We start from the raw sequence: 13,026 nt of genomic DNA, 5'->3' as shown, positions 1-13,026 counted from the left end.
ATGAGTGCTTAAAACCTTCCGGGGAAGTGGGATATTCGGAGGGAAACGGGATATTCGGAGCACTGGCGTTTGAGGAAAACGACATTCGGGGAAAAGTAGCACAACCGATCGAAGTAACTGCTGTAATCGATTTCTCTTTTCGCTGATAAGTTGAGCAGATCATTGTTGTCGATTGCCGCCCTTTTGTCAGTTGGAAATAAAAAAAATGAAAAATATAGCTCCAAAGAACAGACTTTCCATAAAAGAAGGAGAAATTTATTGAAATTTTAAATCAACAATTTTCATACCTTTAATTAAATAAAAAAATTGAACAATTAAAAGAATGGTTAATTTGTGCTAAATATATAAAAATCTTCAGTGCAAGAATTTGTTCCAATAGCGAAACTCAAAAGAAGAATTATTAATTGAAAGAAGGGTAATTTCTGGATAAATAATAAAATACTATTGGTAATAAAGTTTCTAATATGCTTAAATTTATTAAAGCGAATGATTGTTTAACAAAGTGTCATTTTGTATCAATTGACTCCAAAACAAGGCTGATGTCATCAGAGATTCAATAGAAACGTAAAAACAAAATATTGAGAAATTCTTGGTTTAAGATTCATTATGCCAAACGACTATTATGCCAAACGACCATTATGCCAAACGACTTTATGCCAAACGGCTTTATGCCAAACGACTTTATGCCAAATGACCTACCATCACATGAAGTATGTATTAATATTGGCAAATAATCACTTTGCTCATATGTAACCTCTGGTGGTACGGTGGTATGAAGTCCGATTCCTAATCCAGAGGTCCCGCGTTCGAGACTCGCTGGAAACTTTTTATTTTTATTTTCATCCAAATTTTGTGGCATCGTATATCTGATCGCAGAATTCTCAATCGTTCTTTTCACGAACCCGAATTTTTAGGAATCAAGCACAAACCCTGTTACGCTTTACTTGGCATGTCTCCCTTCCTTTATAAGAATAAGTACGACGTTTATCAAGTTTATATGTATTTCATTGAATAGCTCGCTTCATCTGCCTCCCAGCACCCAGAAAGCAGCCCCTTCAGCGTGATGAAAATAGAATGTAAAACCCAGGTTAGGTGATCTATCGAAGAATTTTCCGGTTGCTGGCTTCTTTGTGTAGGATATGTTATCCATTGGTTACATGCTATCCATATCTTGTGGTCTCCAACAGGCGTGGATTTGGCCACTAACGGGACTATCGATCTACATTCTCGACATAATCATCCGATACCTCACCGCACACTCGGACAGGCGAAAAGTATCCACTTTGCAGTCGTACGTCCTACCAGCTAACGGAGTATATCTACGCCTGCGATTCACCAGTAGTAAGCGCATTGTGATATCCGCAGGCCAGTACGTCCTCTTACAGTGTCCAGCCATTTCGACCCTTGAGTGGCACCCGTTTACAGTCGTTGACGTATGTTCCATCAACTATGAATGTCGAACTCAGCTGAGCTTACGTTAACCTTCTCCATGTAGTTCCCAACAGCAATCCACAATACGGTTTCGCTAACCGTTGCAGTTAGGGGCGACTGGACTCAACGATTGTATGACCTTGTTTCGGAAAAGGAACGTCTGAAACAGAGCGGAGCCGGACATAACGCTCTTGGGAGACTACAATTTCTGTTGGACGGCCCTTACCCATCGGCGATGACCGGTATGCTGAAGTGCAAGCGAATAGTCTACATAGGAGCAGGCGTCGGTATTACACCGTTTGCGGGCTTTGTCCGCCATCTGTTGTAAGATTCAGTGGTGTTTGTTTGGATCAACAGAAATCTGATTATTTTCATTCTTTCAGAAACTTTAACACTGATCGACCTTCTAGAATCCACCTCATCTGGATTGTGAGAAAAGCTGAAATGTTCACCTGGTTTGCAGACGAGTTGAAAAGGCTTCAAGAAAGGGTATTTCAAAAATTTGTCTGATTTTTTAACCCGATAAAGTTAGAATTTTATTTGAAAATTCCAGTTTTGGAAGCAGAACAAACCAGATAGATTTACGTTGAAGCTGTTTCTAACTCGAAACTACAATGTCAATGTTATAGATGAGTATTTTGGAGATTACCCCACGCTCAAGGCACGCATCAACAAAGGCCGTCCAAATTGGGATGAAGTTTTTCTGGATTTAGCAGCTTTATACGCTGGGTAAGATTGAGCATATTCTGTGATATCATAGTTTGACATGGCTTCTTTTTTTTCAGGAAATCTGTGACCGTGTTCAGTTGTGGTCCCAAAGGTATGACCAAGGAGCTTAAAGGCATGTGCAGAGAATACCGGAAGCATGCGTGCAAGTTTACGTACTTACATGAAGGTTTTGGATAACAATATTAAGTGACCCACCTTGGTTGACAACATTTGAAGGAACTCAGGATATATGAAAGTATTCTTCTTACTATTCCTTGCTGGACTATTTAATAAACCACTCAACAGAAACTGTATCTTATTATTATTTATTCTTTCTTTTCTTAGGCTCGAGTGCCGTCAGATATAATGGAATAAATGTAATTTGATTTTGTTTCACAATCTACATTATTTTCCTATGAGGGAATGGACGTGGTGTAGGGGTTAGAACACACGCCTCTCACGCTGAGAACCTGAGATCGAATCTTATCCCCGAGATTGTCACTTATGGCTAGGCTTACCAGAAGAATTTTTCAGAAAGGAGGACATTTTGCTTTACTGGTTTTGAAAAAGGAGGACATTTCAAAAATTTGCCATCTTAACAAATGTTCATTTTTGAAAAAAAAAAATAGAAAATGCTAATGGAAAATACTGATAAGTGAACCACTTCTTCAAGAATAAACGTGAATCAATCAAAACCAGTTTGAGGAAGCAAAAATAGCGAAGTTTCTACACCCAACACTAAGCAATGACAATTAGAACACTTAGACAAAGTGATAATTAGAACACTGATAAAGCTACTTACAACAGTGATAATGATCAGACGAATCTTAGGAGGTGAAACTCTTTCTTATGTGAATCATGTTTCAAACCTAGGGGTGATATTTCAACATGATCTAGAATGGGATTCCCACATTAATATTCAATGTGGAAAAATCTATGGAGGTTTAAAACACCTTAAGCTCACGGCTAATATGGTTTCTGTTGAAATTAAGCTTAGATTGTTTAAATCACTTATTCTTCCGCATTTTTTGTATGGCATAGAGCTATTACATAATGCTTCAGCTCGAGCCCTTGACAGATTAAGAGTTGCCCTGAACTGCTGTGTTAGATGGGTCTATAGTTTAACAAGATTTTCTAGTGTTTCACGACTACAGCACAATTTATTAGGTTTTAATTTTTATGATTTAAACTACGTTCTTGCATAACACTCTTTAAGATAATCAAAACAACTACACCGCATTATCTCTTCACTAAACTGCAACCATTCCGTAGCATGCGTACATGTAAATTTGTTTTACCGCAGTATGCTACATCTCATTATGGTGGTACCTTCTTCGTTCGTGGCGTTGTGTTTTGGAACCAACTACCTTTAGAAATAAGATCTATTGATCGATTGGATAGGTTCCGAACAGAGTGCAGAGAGTTTTTCAACAGAAGGAATTAGTATTAGAAATATGAAAATAGCAACGTATAAGTGAACACAATTCAGAAACTGTTACGTTAAATGAATTCGGAATGCAATAATTGAAAAAGGTGAACCTTACATTGTAAATTAATAAATATAAATAAATAAATAAATAAATAATCTTAATTTTTTACCTTTTATACAAAACTTAAGTGAAGGGCATACTTAGAAAACATATTTTATTTTACTATGAGAAGTTCAAAAAATTTTGTTTCGTGATTTCCTGAGCAAACAGGGAAATCATTTTGTAATTTTGATTTTTTTTTCCTAAATGTTTAGTATTTTTTGTATTGATGAATAAATGAACTTTTATTCCGTTTGAGACCTAAGGTTTAATTGTTGCATAATAGCGTTTTCGATTAGATAAATAGATGGTGTACTTCTTCTAGACAGATTTCCATAGAAACGTTTTTTCTTCACTATTTTTTGTTAAATAAGAACATACATGGACCTGTATTTCTCATTTTCAAGAAGAACTTAACTAATACCCTTTAAATTTGGTTGATAAATTGGCCCTGATATAAGCCCAATATTATTATTATAGAATATTGTGATACATAATCATAATTTAAGCAAGTGTTTAAGTGCAAACATTTTTATCTTGATAACCCAAAAGCATTTTATACCCGATAGATCTTCATGCAGCATGGAAAAGGTCGCTGTTGATCGAATATGCACAGCGAGGTGATAGGAAAGAGTTCATGAAGATATCTTTCATTATCTAACAATTAAACATTATCTAGCAAAATAAATCAGAAACACTTTTTCATATTCGATTCAAAAATCTTGGAAATAAATAAACATATTTCAAAATTTAAAATTCGTAAACGTATAGAAAAAAGTGAAAATTCACAAAGCCACCAACATTGGTTTCAAATTGATAAATCCTTTATCCGTATCCAAGACTGATATAAAGCTAGAGATTCTCAAGAATAAATGAGCAGAAAACTAATGGATAAATTGAATATTCGATTAATTTTAAAAAGGAGGACATTTTCAGTTTAAAGGAGGACGGGAGGACGCATGATCAAAAAGGAGGACATGTCTTCCCAAAGGATACCATCTGGTAAGCCTACACGGACATCGAACATAAGTCTTGCTTTTTCTAAAGCTTCAGTATGATTTAGATCTCATTTTTAAATAACATTCTTATGAAAGTCCTTTCCGACGAATACCAGATTGGATTCTCTTTTTCATAATGATTACTTGGATTGGTAAAAATGCGTAGGATTGATGTCTTACGTAGGTTATATGGATATTATTTTCATTTTTTTTTCTTTGTCTTCGTTAACGAGATTTTCAACCTTGAGCTAGTTCATCTTAAAACCAACAGCTTTACTTCCCTTCCAAATGAAGTCGACACTTTTTAAGCCATAAGAGACTTTCTCCGGGATGGGATTCGATCTCAGGTCCTCGGTGTGTGTTCTAACCGCTATACCAGGTCCGTCCCCACATCGATTCGGTTCAGAGATGTTTTTTCGTTTAAGTATATATGCATTTATGTAAAATTACTGTAATTAGAAGACGTTGCGTTATTTGTATGAAAAATAGATAAAACTTGTTTCTAGATTAATGATGTGATATCGATGATGTACTGCTTTGTTTTTTATATGTATTTTTTTAATAAGTTTTTAATGCAAGTTTGAACAAATCTAGAAAGCTTGCAATCAATTTTCTGAAAGTCACACTAACATTAGAATTATACTATATTTATTATTACTATATTTTTTTCTTGGCTCAGGTTCCTTATTTTACCAAGTCCAATGAAACAGCCGTTTGTTAGGCGACCTTTACTTACATCTATGTCAATCTACTGTATAAAAACTGATTGTTTTTCAAGCATGAGCTCATGTATTTTTCAGTAAATATGGGGCCCAGATAGCCGTAGCGGTAAACGCGCAGCTATTCAGCAAGACCAAGCTGAGGGTCGTGGGTTCGAATCCCACCGGTCGAGGATCTCTTCGGGCTGGAAATTTTCTCGACTTCCCAGGGCATAGAGTATCTTCGTACCTGCCACACGATATACACATGCAAAATGGCCATTGGCATAGTAAGCTCTCAGGTCATAACTGTGGAGGAGCTCATAAGAACAGCTGAGAAGCAGGCTCTGTACCAGTGGAGACGTAACGCCAGAAAGAAGAAGAAGAAAAAGGGTTTCTCAGTCGTACATTTATATTTTAAGACCGGCTGGATTTATTTTTCAATTTTTAGTAGCCCAAAATTGAACATTACTAGAGAGAGTGCGACAAAAGTTCGAGTGGGACAAGATTTTCTTTTTAAGGTGAAACATCTCGGAATCCAAAGATGGCCGGCTTCTCCCCCTACTCACGTTTTCAAAGGCACAAAACTGGAAAAATAGTTGGCAAACGTTCCTGATCTTCTTATTTTAAGCTTTCTGCTAGTGAAGAAAGCCAAAATAAAAAGTGCACTGTTTTGGGATGCTTTCTTCGCGAGATTTGTGCCTTTGAAGTTTTAGTCCAATCTTAGAAGTTGATTCCAAACTGTTTCACCTTAAGATTTATAGCTAAATTCAAATCAAAGTTTATAAATGCCATAGTGTTCAAGTAAGGGACTTTGACTACAAGTATTATAAAATCAATTGAGATTTGGAAAATAAATGGCTATTTGTTGTTTTTTGACGTAAAAATTATAATTTTTTGTCAAACTTTCATTGCATTTAAATAAATAAGGATTCCATGATTTTTTTATGTAGGGGCGTTGATAGGAATCATAAGGATGCTTTGAGGTGTATTATTTACTACATAATTGTTTGGAATCCATTATAGTGTGCCCACATAAGCTTGCAGAGAAATTTACAAATAACCCCAAATTCACATATTATCTTCAAGTTTAGCAAAACCTCGATCAGACGTGCGAAAAAAGTCACCAACATTTCACATTTTCACTTAGTTTTGCAAAAGCTGCTTTTTTGGGATTTGGGCAATTTTTGATGAAAATTCGTGTGTATTTATCTGTAAATATAAGTTTATAAATGTATGTATGTATGTCTGTCTGCCGTAAAAGTGTCGGTATTTTGTGTTTCGGCCAGCGAACTTTTTGACTTGTCTGCTTCTAGAGATTTGAATTTCACATTGAACCAGAAGATAGAAAATACTCATAAATAACTCAAATTTAGTAATTCTTTGACTACTTGTGTTTCTGAGTGTACGACGGATTGAACTTTGTTTTCATTCTCAATTATACGTGGTCGTTGAGGATATTCCATAAAATTTTCGTGAATTATTGAACCTTTACGGCGTGTGGCATTTCTCTCAAATCGTGTTCGAACATGCGATTTCGGTGTAAAAGTGCAAATGGGATAATTGAACTGAAGTTATTTATCTAAATACCGTAGTTTCATTGCATTTTTGGTGTACAATTGTACAAACCACATTACACTTGAAACAACATTACACTTGAAAAATGAATCTATGTTGCCGGTAAGTTGGAATATCCGCCGTAGTGGAACATTTTATGTTTGATACGACGAATAATAGCGCTTACGACGAAGTAGAAAGAATCCCTAACTGTCTGTGAGATACAAGCGTCCAAATGTTTCAACAACTCGCTGCTTTTGAATCATTTTTCATAATAAATCCTCCACGCGATGAACATCCTTCCTTTTAAATTTTATTATACCGTGCTGCATCGAATTGCTGGACGCTTCGAAAGTCGGATATTGGCTTTTAACGGTGTTTTTCGAATATTTTTTTTTTCGCCTGGAATCTGTAATTTAGATGTTTTCTACATTTTCTATGTATGAAAGTTGTCGGAAAAGGAATGCTTGGGAGATTTTAAGCCGGTTTCCGGGATTACAGGCATCTGGACACTTCAAATCAACACGGTATTCTTTTTTTTTTTGTAAAATTCAATAATTTATTTCTAAAACTGCAGAAAAATCGAAAATCCGTCTAAATTTTGCAAAGTTATCGCGATTTTAATTTGGGATCAATATGAACCCAAGGCACAGACAACGTACTATTTTTATGAAAAGTACTCTAGAAAACTATTTTCAAGATAATTGAAATTAAAAACTCGCGGGAACGCACAAACAAATCACAAATCGGTCCACTAACAAAAAAGTTACTGCCCTTCAAAGAGCTCTGGAGTCATATCGATCACAAAACACAGACAAAGAATTGATATTGCTTATTAGATTACTCTCATGATTAATTGTTGCAAGAGTGGAACTTTTGAAGAACAATATTTTATTATCTTGTTTAATTTAGCCTAATTTAATCAATGCTCATTGAATGCCTTATAATAAACTCGTTTATGTAGTAACAGGAAAGAAAGGGTTAAAACACTAGTGACATGTCGATTTTCTTCAGAATTTTCTTCAAATTCATTATCATTTCACAGCTTGATATTTCGCCGCCCTTAAGATACCCCCGGATCCTACGCTCAAAGAAGGATATTTTTGTCAACGACATTTTCAGCTGCAATAGTTTAAAATGTTACATTATAATTAGCAGCAAAGAGATATATTATACAATTGTACGTACCTCGCACAACGAAGCTGATTGAAGTGCCTTTCTATTGTGAACTTGTTCATAGTGTTCTTTAAAGCAGTCATATTTGTTGTACGAAACCTGCAGCATACGATCATTTTATATTCTTCTGTTTAAATATTTGCTATCGGATACTTACTCCACAACAATCGATTTCTGGAGTTTTGTTGTCTTCTTTTGGTAACTTGCTAAATTTTTGAATTAGTTCCACGAGTTTTTCCCGCAAACAGCTCAATGAGAATATTAAAACATTTCGGTACAGCTCTTTATGCAACACAATGGTGTCATACGCGGCGATAAATTCCTTCGATTCCTTTATTAACTCATTAAGCTGGAAAATGATAGGAAATTATAGGAAATTTTACATTGTAAAAAACCCAGAAAGCATCACCGTACCATATCTTATTGCGCAGGACTAGGAGCTTGTTGATTTACGACCATTTTCTCGAATGAGCCAGAAACCGATCAGGATTGCTAACGATCTTCAATTACTTCCGCGTTGTGCATTAACCTCGGAAGAACTAATCGAGATAGGAAGCAACGAGCTGAATGCCGATCGCCGTTTTCTTCTAGGAGGCTGTTTGTCTAACCAATACACTACCGACAAAATGCAACATTATAACGGTTTGATAGATATGGTTGCATCCTATCGGTATCGGCAACATGAACAGCTTCACATGCATGCAATACATACAACTATAGATCTCATCCGATCATGTGATGCTAAAAACTAGAACTCTTCGATGATCTAGGCAGTTTTGATCTACAGTTCGATCCAACATGTTGACTATGAAAGATTTCTTCTTGCGGCCCTCCTTCGAGTCGGAGCAGGAAGCTCAAGAATGGGAAAAGGTACAAAGAATCGGACACAACTATCAGCCATAAAATCAAATTAATCGTCCATGTCCAATATCGAATAGCTCCAGAAGACCGTCCAACACGCCAAGCAGTTCAACACGGACTTCGATCACACCGTTCTGCACAAAGATCTGTTTGGGACGTTTTTCTCCTACTACCTGGGGGAGATTCGTTTCAGGATCATCCAGATCCTTTCGGAGTTCACCAAAGTCGAATGGCGTGAGGCAAAACCGGAAAATGAACCTGACCCATTTGGAGGCTTTGGAGCTCCTCCGCCGAAAAAGAAGGCACCCAAGCAAGAAAAGGAACTTCACATCCCAGAGTACGGAATTCTCGTAAAAGGCTACAAGAAGTTGCCCCTCGACTGTTGCGGACAACAGTTCAAAACGTTGAACATGCTTCGCTTACATTATCATGCCGAGCACGAAAAGCACTATCTATTTGAGGCAAACACGTGCGAGGTAAGTACAGTCAACTGTCCATAGCTCGATATTATAGAGACTATCAAGTTACAGAACACAATAACAGTGCAACTGTGGTCCAAGGGATCATTCAGGTAGTCATGAAAATCAACTTTTAGTATGATTCTATAACTCGATATCGAAATATTTAATATCGACTGTAGCAGTAAGAATGCTACCTGTCTACTAATGCAAAATCGCCAAGGACAAACAATTGCGACGCTATCCATTTCTTACCCGTTGTTTATATTTTTAGATGAAAGCATCGATACTGAAGATGTGTGTCTTCCGGCACGAGCTAGACGAGTTCGTTCGAAGCGGAATCAGCTGCAACGGAGCGCTAAGTTTTCATTTGCTGAAAATTTTGAGGAAAATCATCCCCGTTATACGGTATTGACGGGTTGTGCAGCGGAATTTGGAGAGGGAAAAAAGAATTGAAGATTTAGTTATTTTAAATCTGGATAATTTAAATGTCATTCTTGTTACTCTACTGTACATGTGTTTAATTTATCATAATATGAGATTAAGATATATATTGTTACAAGCTGATAACGTTGAATTTGTTTGGCTATAATCTAAAATAAACTCGATGTTTATGCTAAGTATGCTGTTTTACTCAAGAAAGTAAAGAAATTCGTGAAATTCGCACTGAAAGCTGTTTCCAAACATTTCATTCATTTCTTAAATTTGGGTGTTCTGTGTTTGTGTATGCAACACTATCATCCTAACCAAATCAAGTCATTATTAAAATTTTGTTGACAATATTGATTACACAGCGCAACAAATATGACATTTTTGCGTGTCTCAAGGATCAAATTATGTGTCTCTAGTAGATTTGGGGTTGCTGAATCTGATGCCGTTCTCAGAAATTTCCCATCACGTCTCAATTTTTAGCTGCAGGTCGCCCAAGTTGTATAAAACATTGGTTTTATTGATGTTTACCTAAAATTTGAAGTATATTTTATCAAACTTTTTTGTGATCTTATCCACCAAGCATGCAAAAGAGGACTTAAACTTTCGTTTTAGATATATTTCGGTTGAAATTTCACGATTAAATTTAGATTAAACCGATTTTTTCAACATACTTGCAGTCTCCATACAAAATTTTTCGTTTCTCTTATATGGCAAAATACAATACTTTTCTAAACCATCAAAAAATAACTTTTTCGCGTCAAAAGTATTACAAACTTCGATGATAAGTATTTTTATACACATAAAGTTTGAATTCTGTGGCAAATTAAGCAAATATATTGCCTTACAAGCTGGCAAACTTGCATGCAAGTTGGCTGAAATAGTCATTTTTTTCATTATCAACAACCAATATCTCAAAAACTAGACGTGCTATGATATTTCTGTAAACGACAATGGATTCAGCAACCCTTAATCAAGTAAATAGAGGTATTTTGATGCTGGAGACAAAAACGTGTTCCGCAGTGTTACCTGCATCAGTGTGTGTGAGGACAAAACCCTATGCGTTGAGGGCAATTTCAAAGCTAGACTAATGATTGCCGCCGCAATTTGCACATACGTTTTTTTAGTATTAAAGGACATACGTCGTTAGCGCGAGAAGAACCTCCGCAAATCATGCATTCAGCATCCTTTCGGCAATGTTTGATACCATGGCCTCACTTCAGGCTTCGGTAAATGTTCCCACGTCATACGTCATAATTCATCGAACATAAGTTTTGCTTTTTCTAAAGCTTTAACATTATTTACCGTTAAGTCACCAGTCACCGTGCGGCCTCCATTTACCGTGCACATATACAAATTCATACAGAATATTCATACAATTTTCACAAATTATTCTTTTGTCAGCAAAATAAGATAAAACTGATGAAACGAAGTAGTTCTTGTCACAAAGCATTTTGAAAAACCTAGTTTATGTAGTCAAAATCATGTGAATTCTGTTTGATAATGAGATTTTTCAACACTCCTAGTAGAAATGCCAAAAAATCACATCTTTCATTTTAACGATAGAGTATGAAATTTTTCAAAATTTAAGCTAGTTTTCATTGTGGATACTTTCAGTAAGATGTATTTCATCGTATGAACAATGACATTTTATGCAAATTAGAATTTTTTATTGTTTTTCAGTCGAAACCCAAATGCACGGTGAATGGATCCCTTTCAATATATATGGTTCCTATTACCGTGCATTAGTGTAAAATTAATGAAATCATTCGGTAATATTTAATTGTTTGTTATGTGGTCATTAAACTACTTCATATTTAGTTTTAGAGCGAACATGGAATGGTTTGGACAATACAGTCAAATCTCTTATAACGATTTTAATGAAAAATAATTATTTAGCCAATTTTTAAAATTTTTATGGTTTTTATTGTAAATGAAGATATGAATACTCTTAAAAATTAGTGCGCACACTACTAGCAACATAGTTGCTCCATCAACAACGTTTTTTCAGGATACAAAATTAAATCATGACGAAAACTATACGCACGGTGAATGGTGCACCAGCGTGCACGGTAAATGGTGACATAGAACGGTACGAGGCGACCTTAACATGACATTTTCAAACATAATTTTCGAGTAATTTTTGTTATGCATCACTAGTTTTAGATTTTTCCCTGAATTATTATATAATTGCACGCTAGGTTGTGGTATTCTAGTTCGATTCAAATTATTTGGAAAAGTTATATAATTTTTTGAAGTGCAATTTTTTCTTAAATGCACGGTGAATGGTAGCTTGACGGTACATAACTTTTGTATACTTTTGCGTCCCTGACCTATGTTTACAACCAAATGTCCGTGAAACATCCGTATAAATCCGTAACCGATTGCCCGACTGAACTTCCTAGTACCAAAAAATCACGAAAATTTGGTTGAAATAATTGGTCAGGGACGCAAAGGTTAAAGTGATTCTTAAGAAGTCCTTCCCGACCAATGCCAAATTGGGTTATCTTTTTCAATTTCATTTATTGAACTGGGGGAAATGAAGTAAATTATTTTATTTCATTTTATATCTTATCAGTTGACTCCATAAGTAAAGAGTGCGTCGAGAACGCCCGAGAAGTCGTCAGTATTTTTTTCCCTCTCGGATGACGCGTTCTTTTCTGCCGGGCAGTGCGTCGAGAAAGCCCGAGAAGTCGTCAGTTTTTTTTTCTCGGGTTGCGCTTTCTTTGGAGTGCATGGAATAGCCCGAGTAATTTTAGTTTGTTTTTCCTCGGGTCGCGCGCCGTTATTTTTCTGAATGCTTTTATATGGCCGAGCAAACGACTGAAGCTGAAAGTGGATTGTGGCTGCTCAATCAAGGATGAAGGATCAATTGGTGAGCTCGTTTCATGCTTTTTTTTCAAATCTGTAAAATATGTATGACCGCACATTTAATTGTTACATAAATATGATTTTTCAACAAACTATGAATGGTTCGTCACTGCAAGTGTCGGCATGAACTGTTATTCACAACTTTTTTGTTTTATATTTTTTATATAAAATCCCTATCCTTTATTTTTATAAATAAAAAAAAGCTTTGAATGGTTCGGTCTGTTTGTCTGTGCTAGAAGTGTAGACTTGCAAAACGTTCATTTTATTCAAAAGGCTTTGAATGGTTCGCCATCGCCACTGTAAGTGTCGT

General features: G+C 35.8%; 2 protein-coding genes and 1 long non-coding RNA gene across 7 annotated transcripts in view; 2 read left to right on the top strand and 1 right to left on the bottom strand.

Moving 5' to 3' along the window:
* LOC5572965 (NADPH oxidase 4) overlaps window positions 1-2,535 on the top strand; it is a 33,282-nt gene extending 30,747 nt beyond the window's left edge. For 4 of the 5 annotated variants that reach the window (XM_021851469.1, XM_021851470.1, XM_021851467.1 and 1 more), the window contains exons 8-13: window positions 1,016-1,087; window positions 1,188-1,433; window positions 1,496-1,755; window positions 1,815-1,920; window positions 1,985-2,160; window positions 2,217-2,535. In XM_021851469.1, coding sequence (XP_021707161.1) covers window positions 1,016-1,087; window positions 1,188-1,433; window positions 1,496-1,755; window positions 1,815-1,920; window positions 1,985-2,160; window positions 2,217-2,337 — 981 coding nt within the window. In that variant the 3' untranslated portion in view covers window positions 2,338-2,535. The remainder of the gene's footprint in view (window positions 1-1,015; window positions 1,088-1,187; window positions 1,434-1,495; window positions 1,756-1,814; window positions 1,921-1,984; window positions 2,161-2,216) is intronic. The other variant, XM_021851471.1, reaches the window with a different exon arrangement.
* Window positions 2,536-7,773: 5,238 nt separating this feature from the next.
* Window positions 7,774-8,633, bottom strand: LOC5572964. The gene is made up of 4 exons (XR_002502292.1): window positions 8,512-8,633; window positions 8,255-8,446; window positions 8,110-8,196; window positions 7,774-8,043 (listed from the first exon to the last, which is right to left on the bottom strand). It is a non-coding gene; the product is annotated as an uncharacterized LOC5572964 (long non-coding RNA).
* Window positions 8,634-8,757: 124 nt separating this feature from the next.
* Window positions 8,758-10,036, top strand: LOC5572963. Its single transcript, XM_001654242.2, has 3 exons — window positions 8,758-8,967; window positions 9,036-9,434; window positions 9,691-10,036. Exons 1-3 carry the CDS (start codon window positions 8,896-8,898, stop codon window positions 9,829-9,831), a joined length of 612 nt encoding a protein of 203 aa, XP_001654292.2. The 5' UTR covers window positions 8,758-8,895; the 3' UTR covers window positions 9,832-10,036.
* Window positions 10,037-13,026: the final 2,990 nt, after the last annotated feature.

Source organism: Aedes aegypti, chromosome 3, assembly GCF_002204515.2.
Source record: "Aedes aegypti strain LVP_AGWG chromosome 3, AaegL5.0 Primary Assembly, whole genome shotgun sequence".
NCBI lineage: Eukaryota > Metazoa > Arthropoda > Insecta > Diptera > Culicidae > Aedes > Aedes aegypti.
Note: the sequence above shows the minus strand (reverse complement) of the source record. Positions and strands in the feature narration are given on the sequence as shown.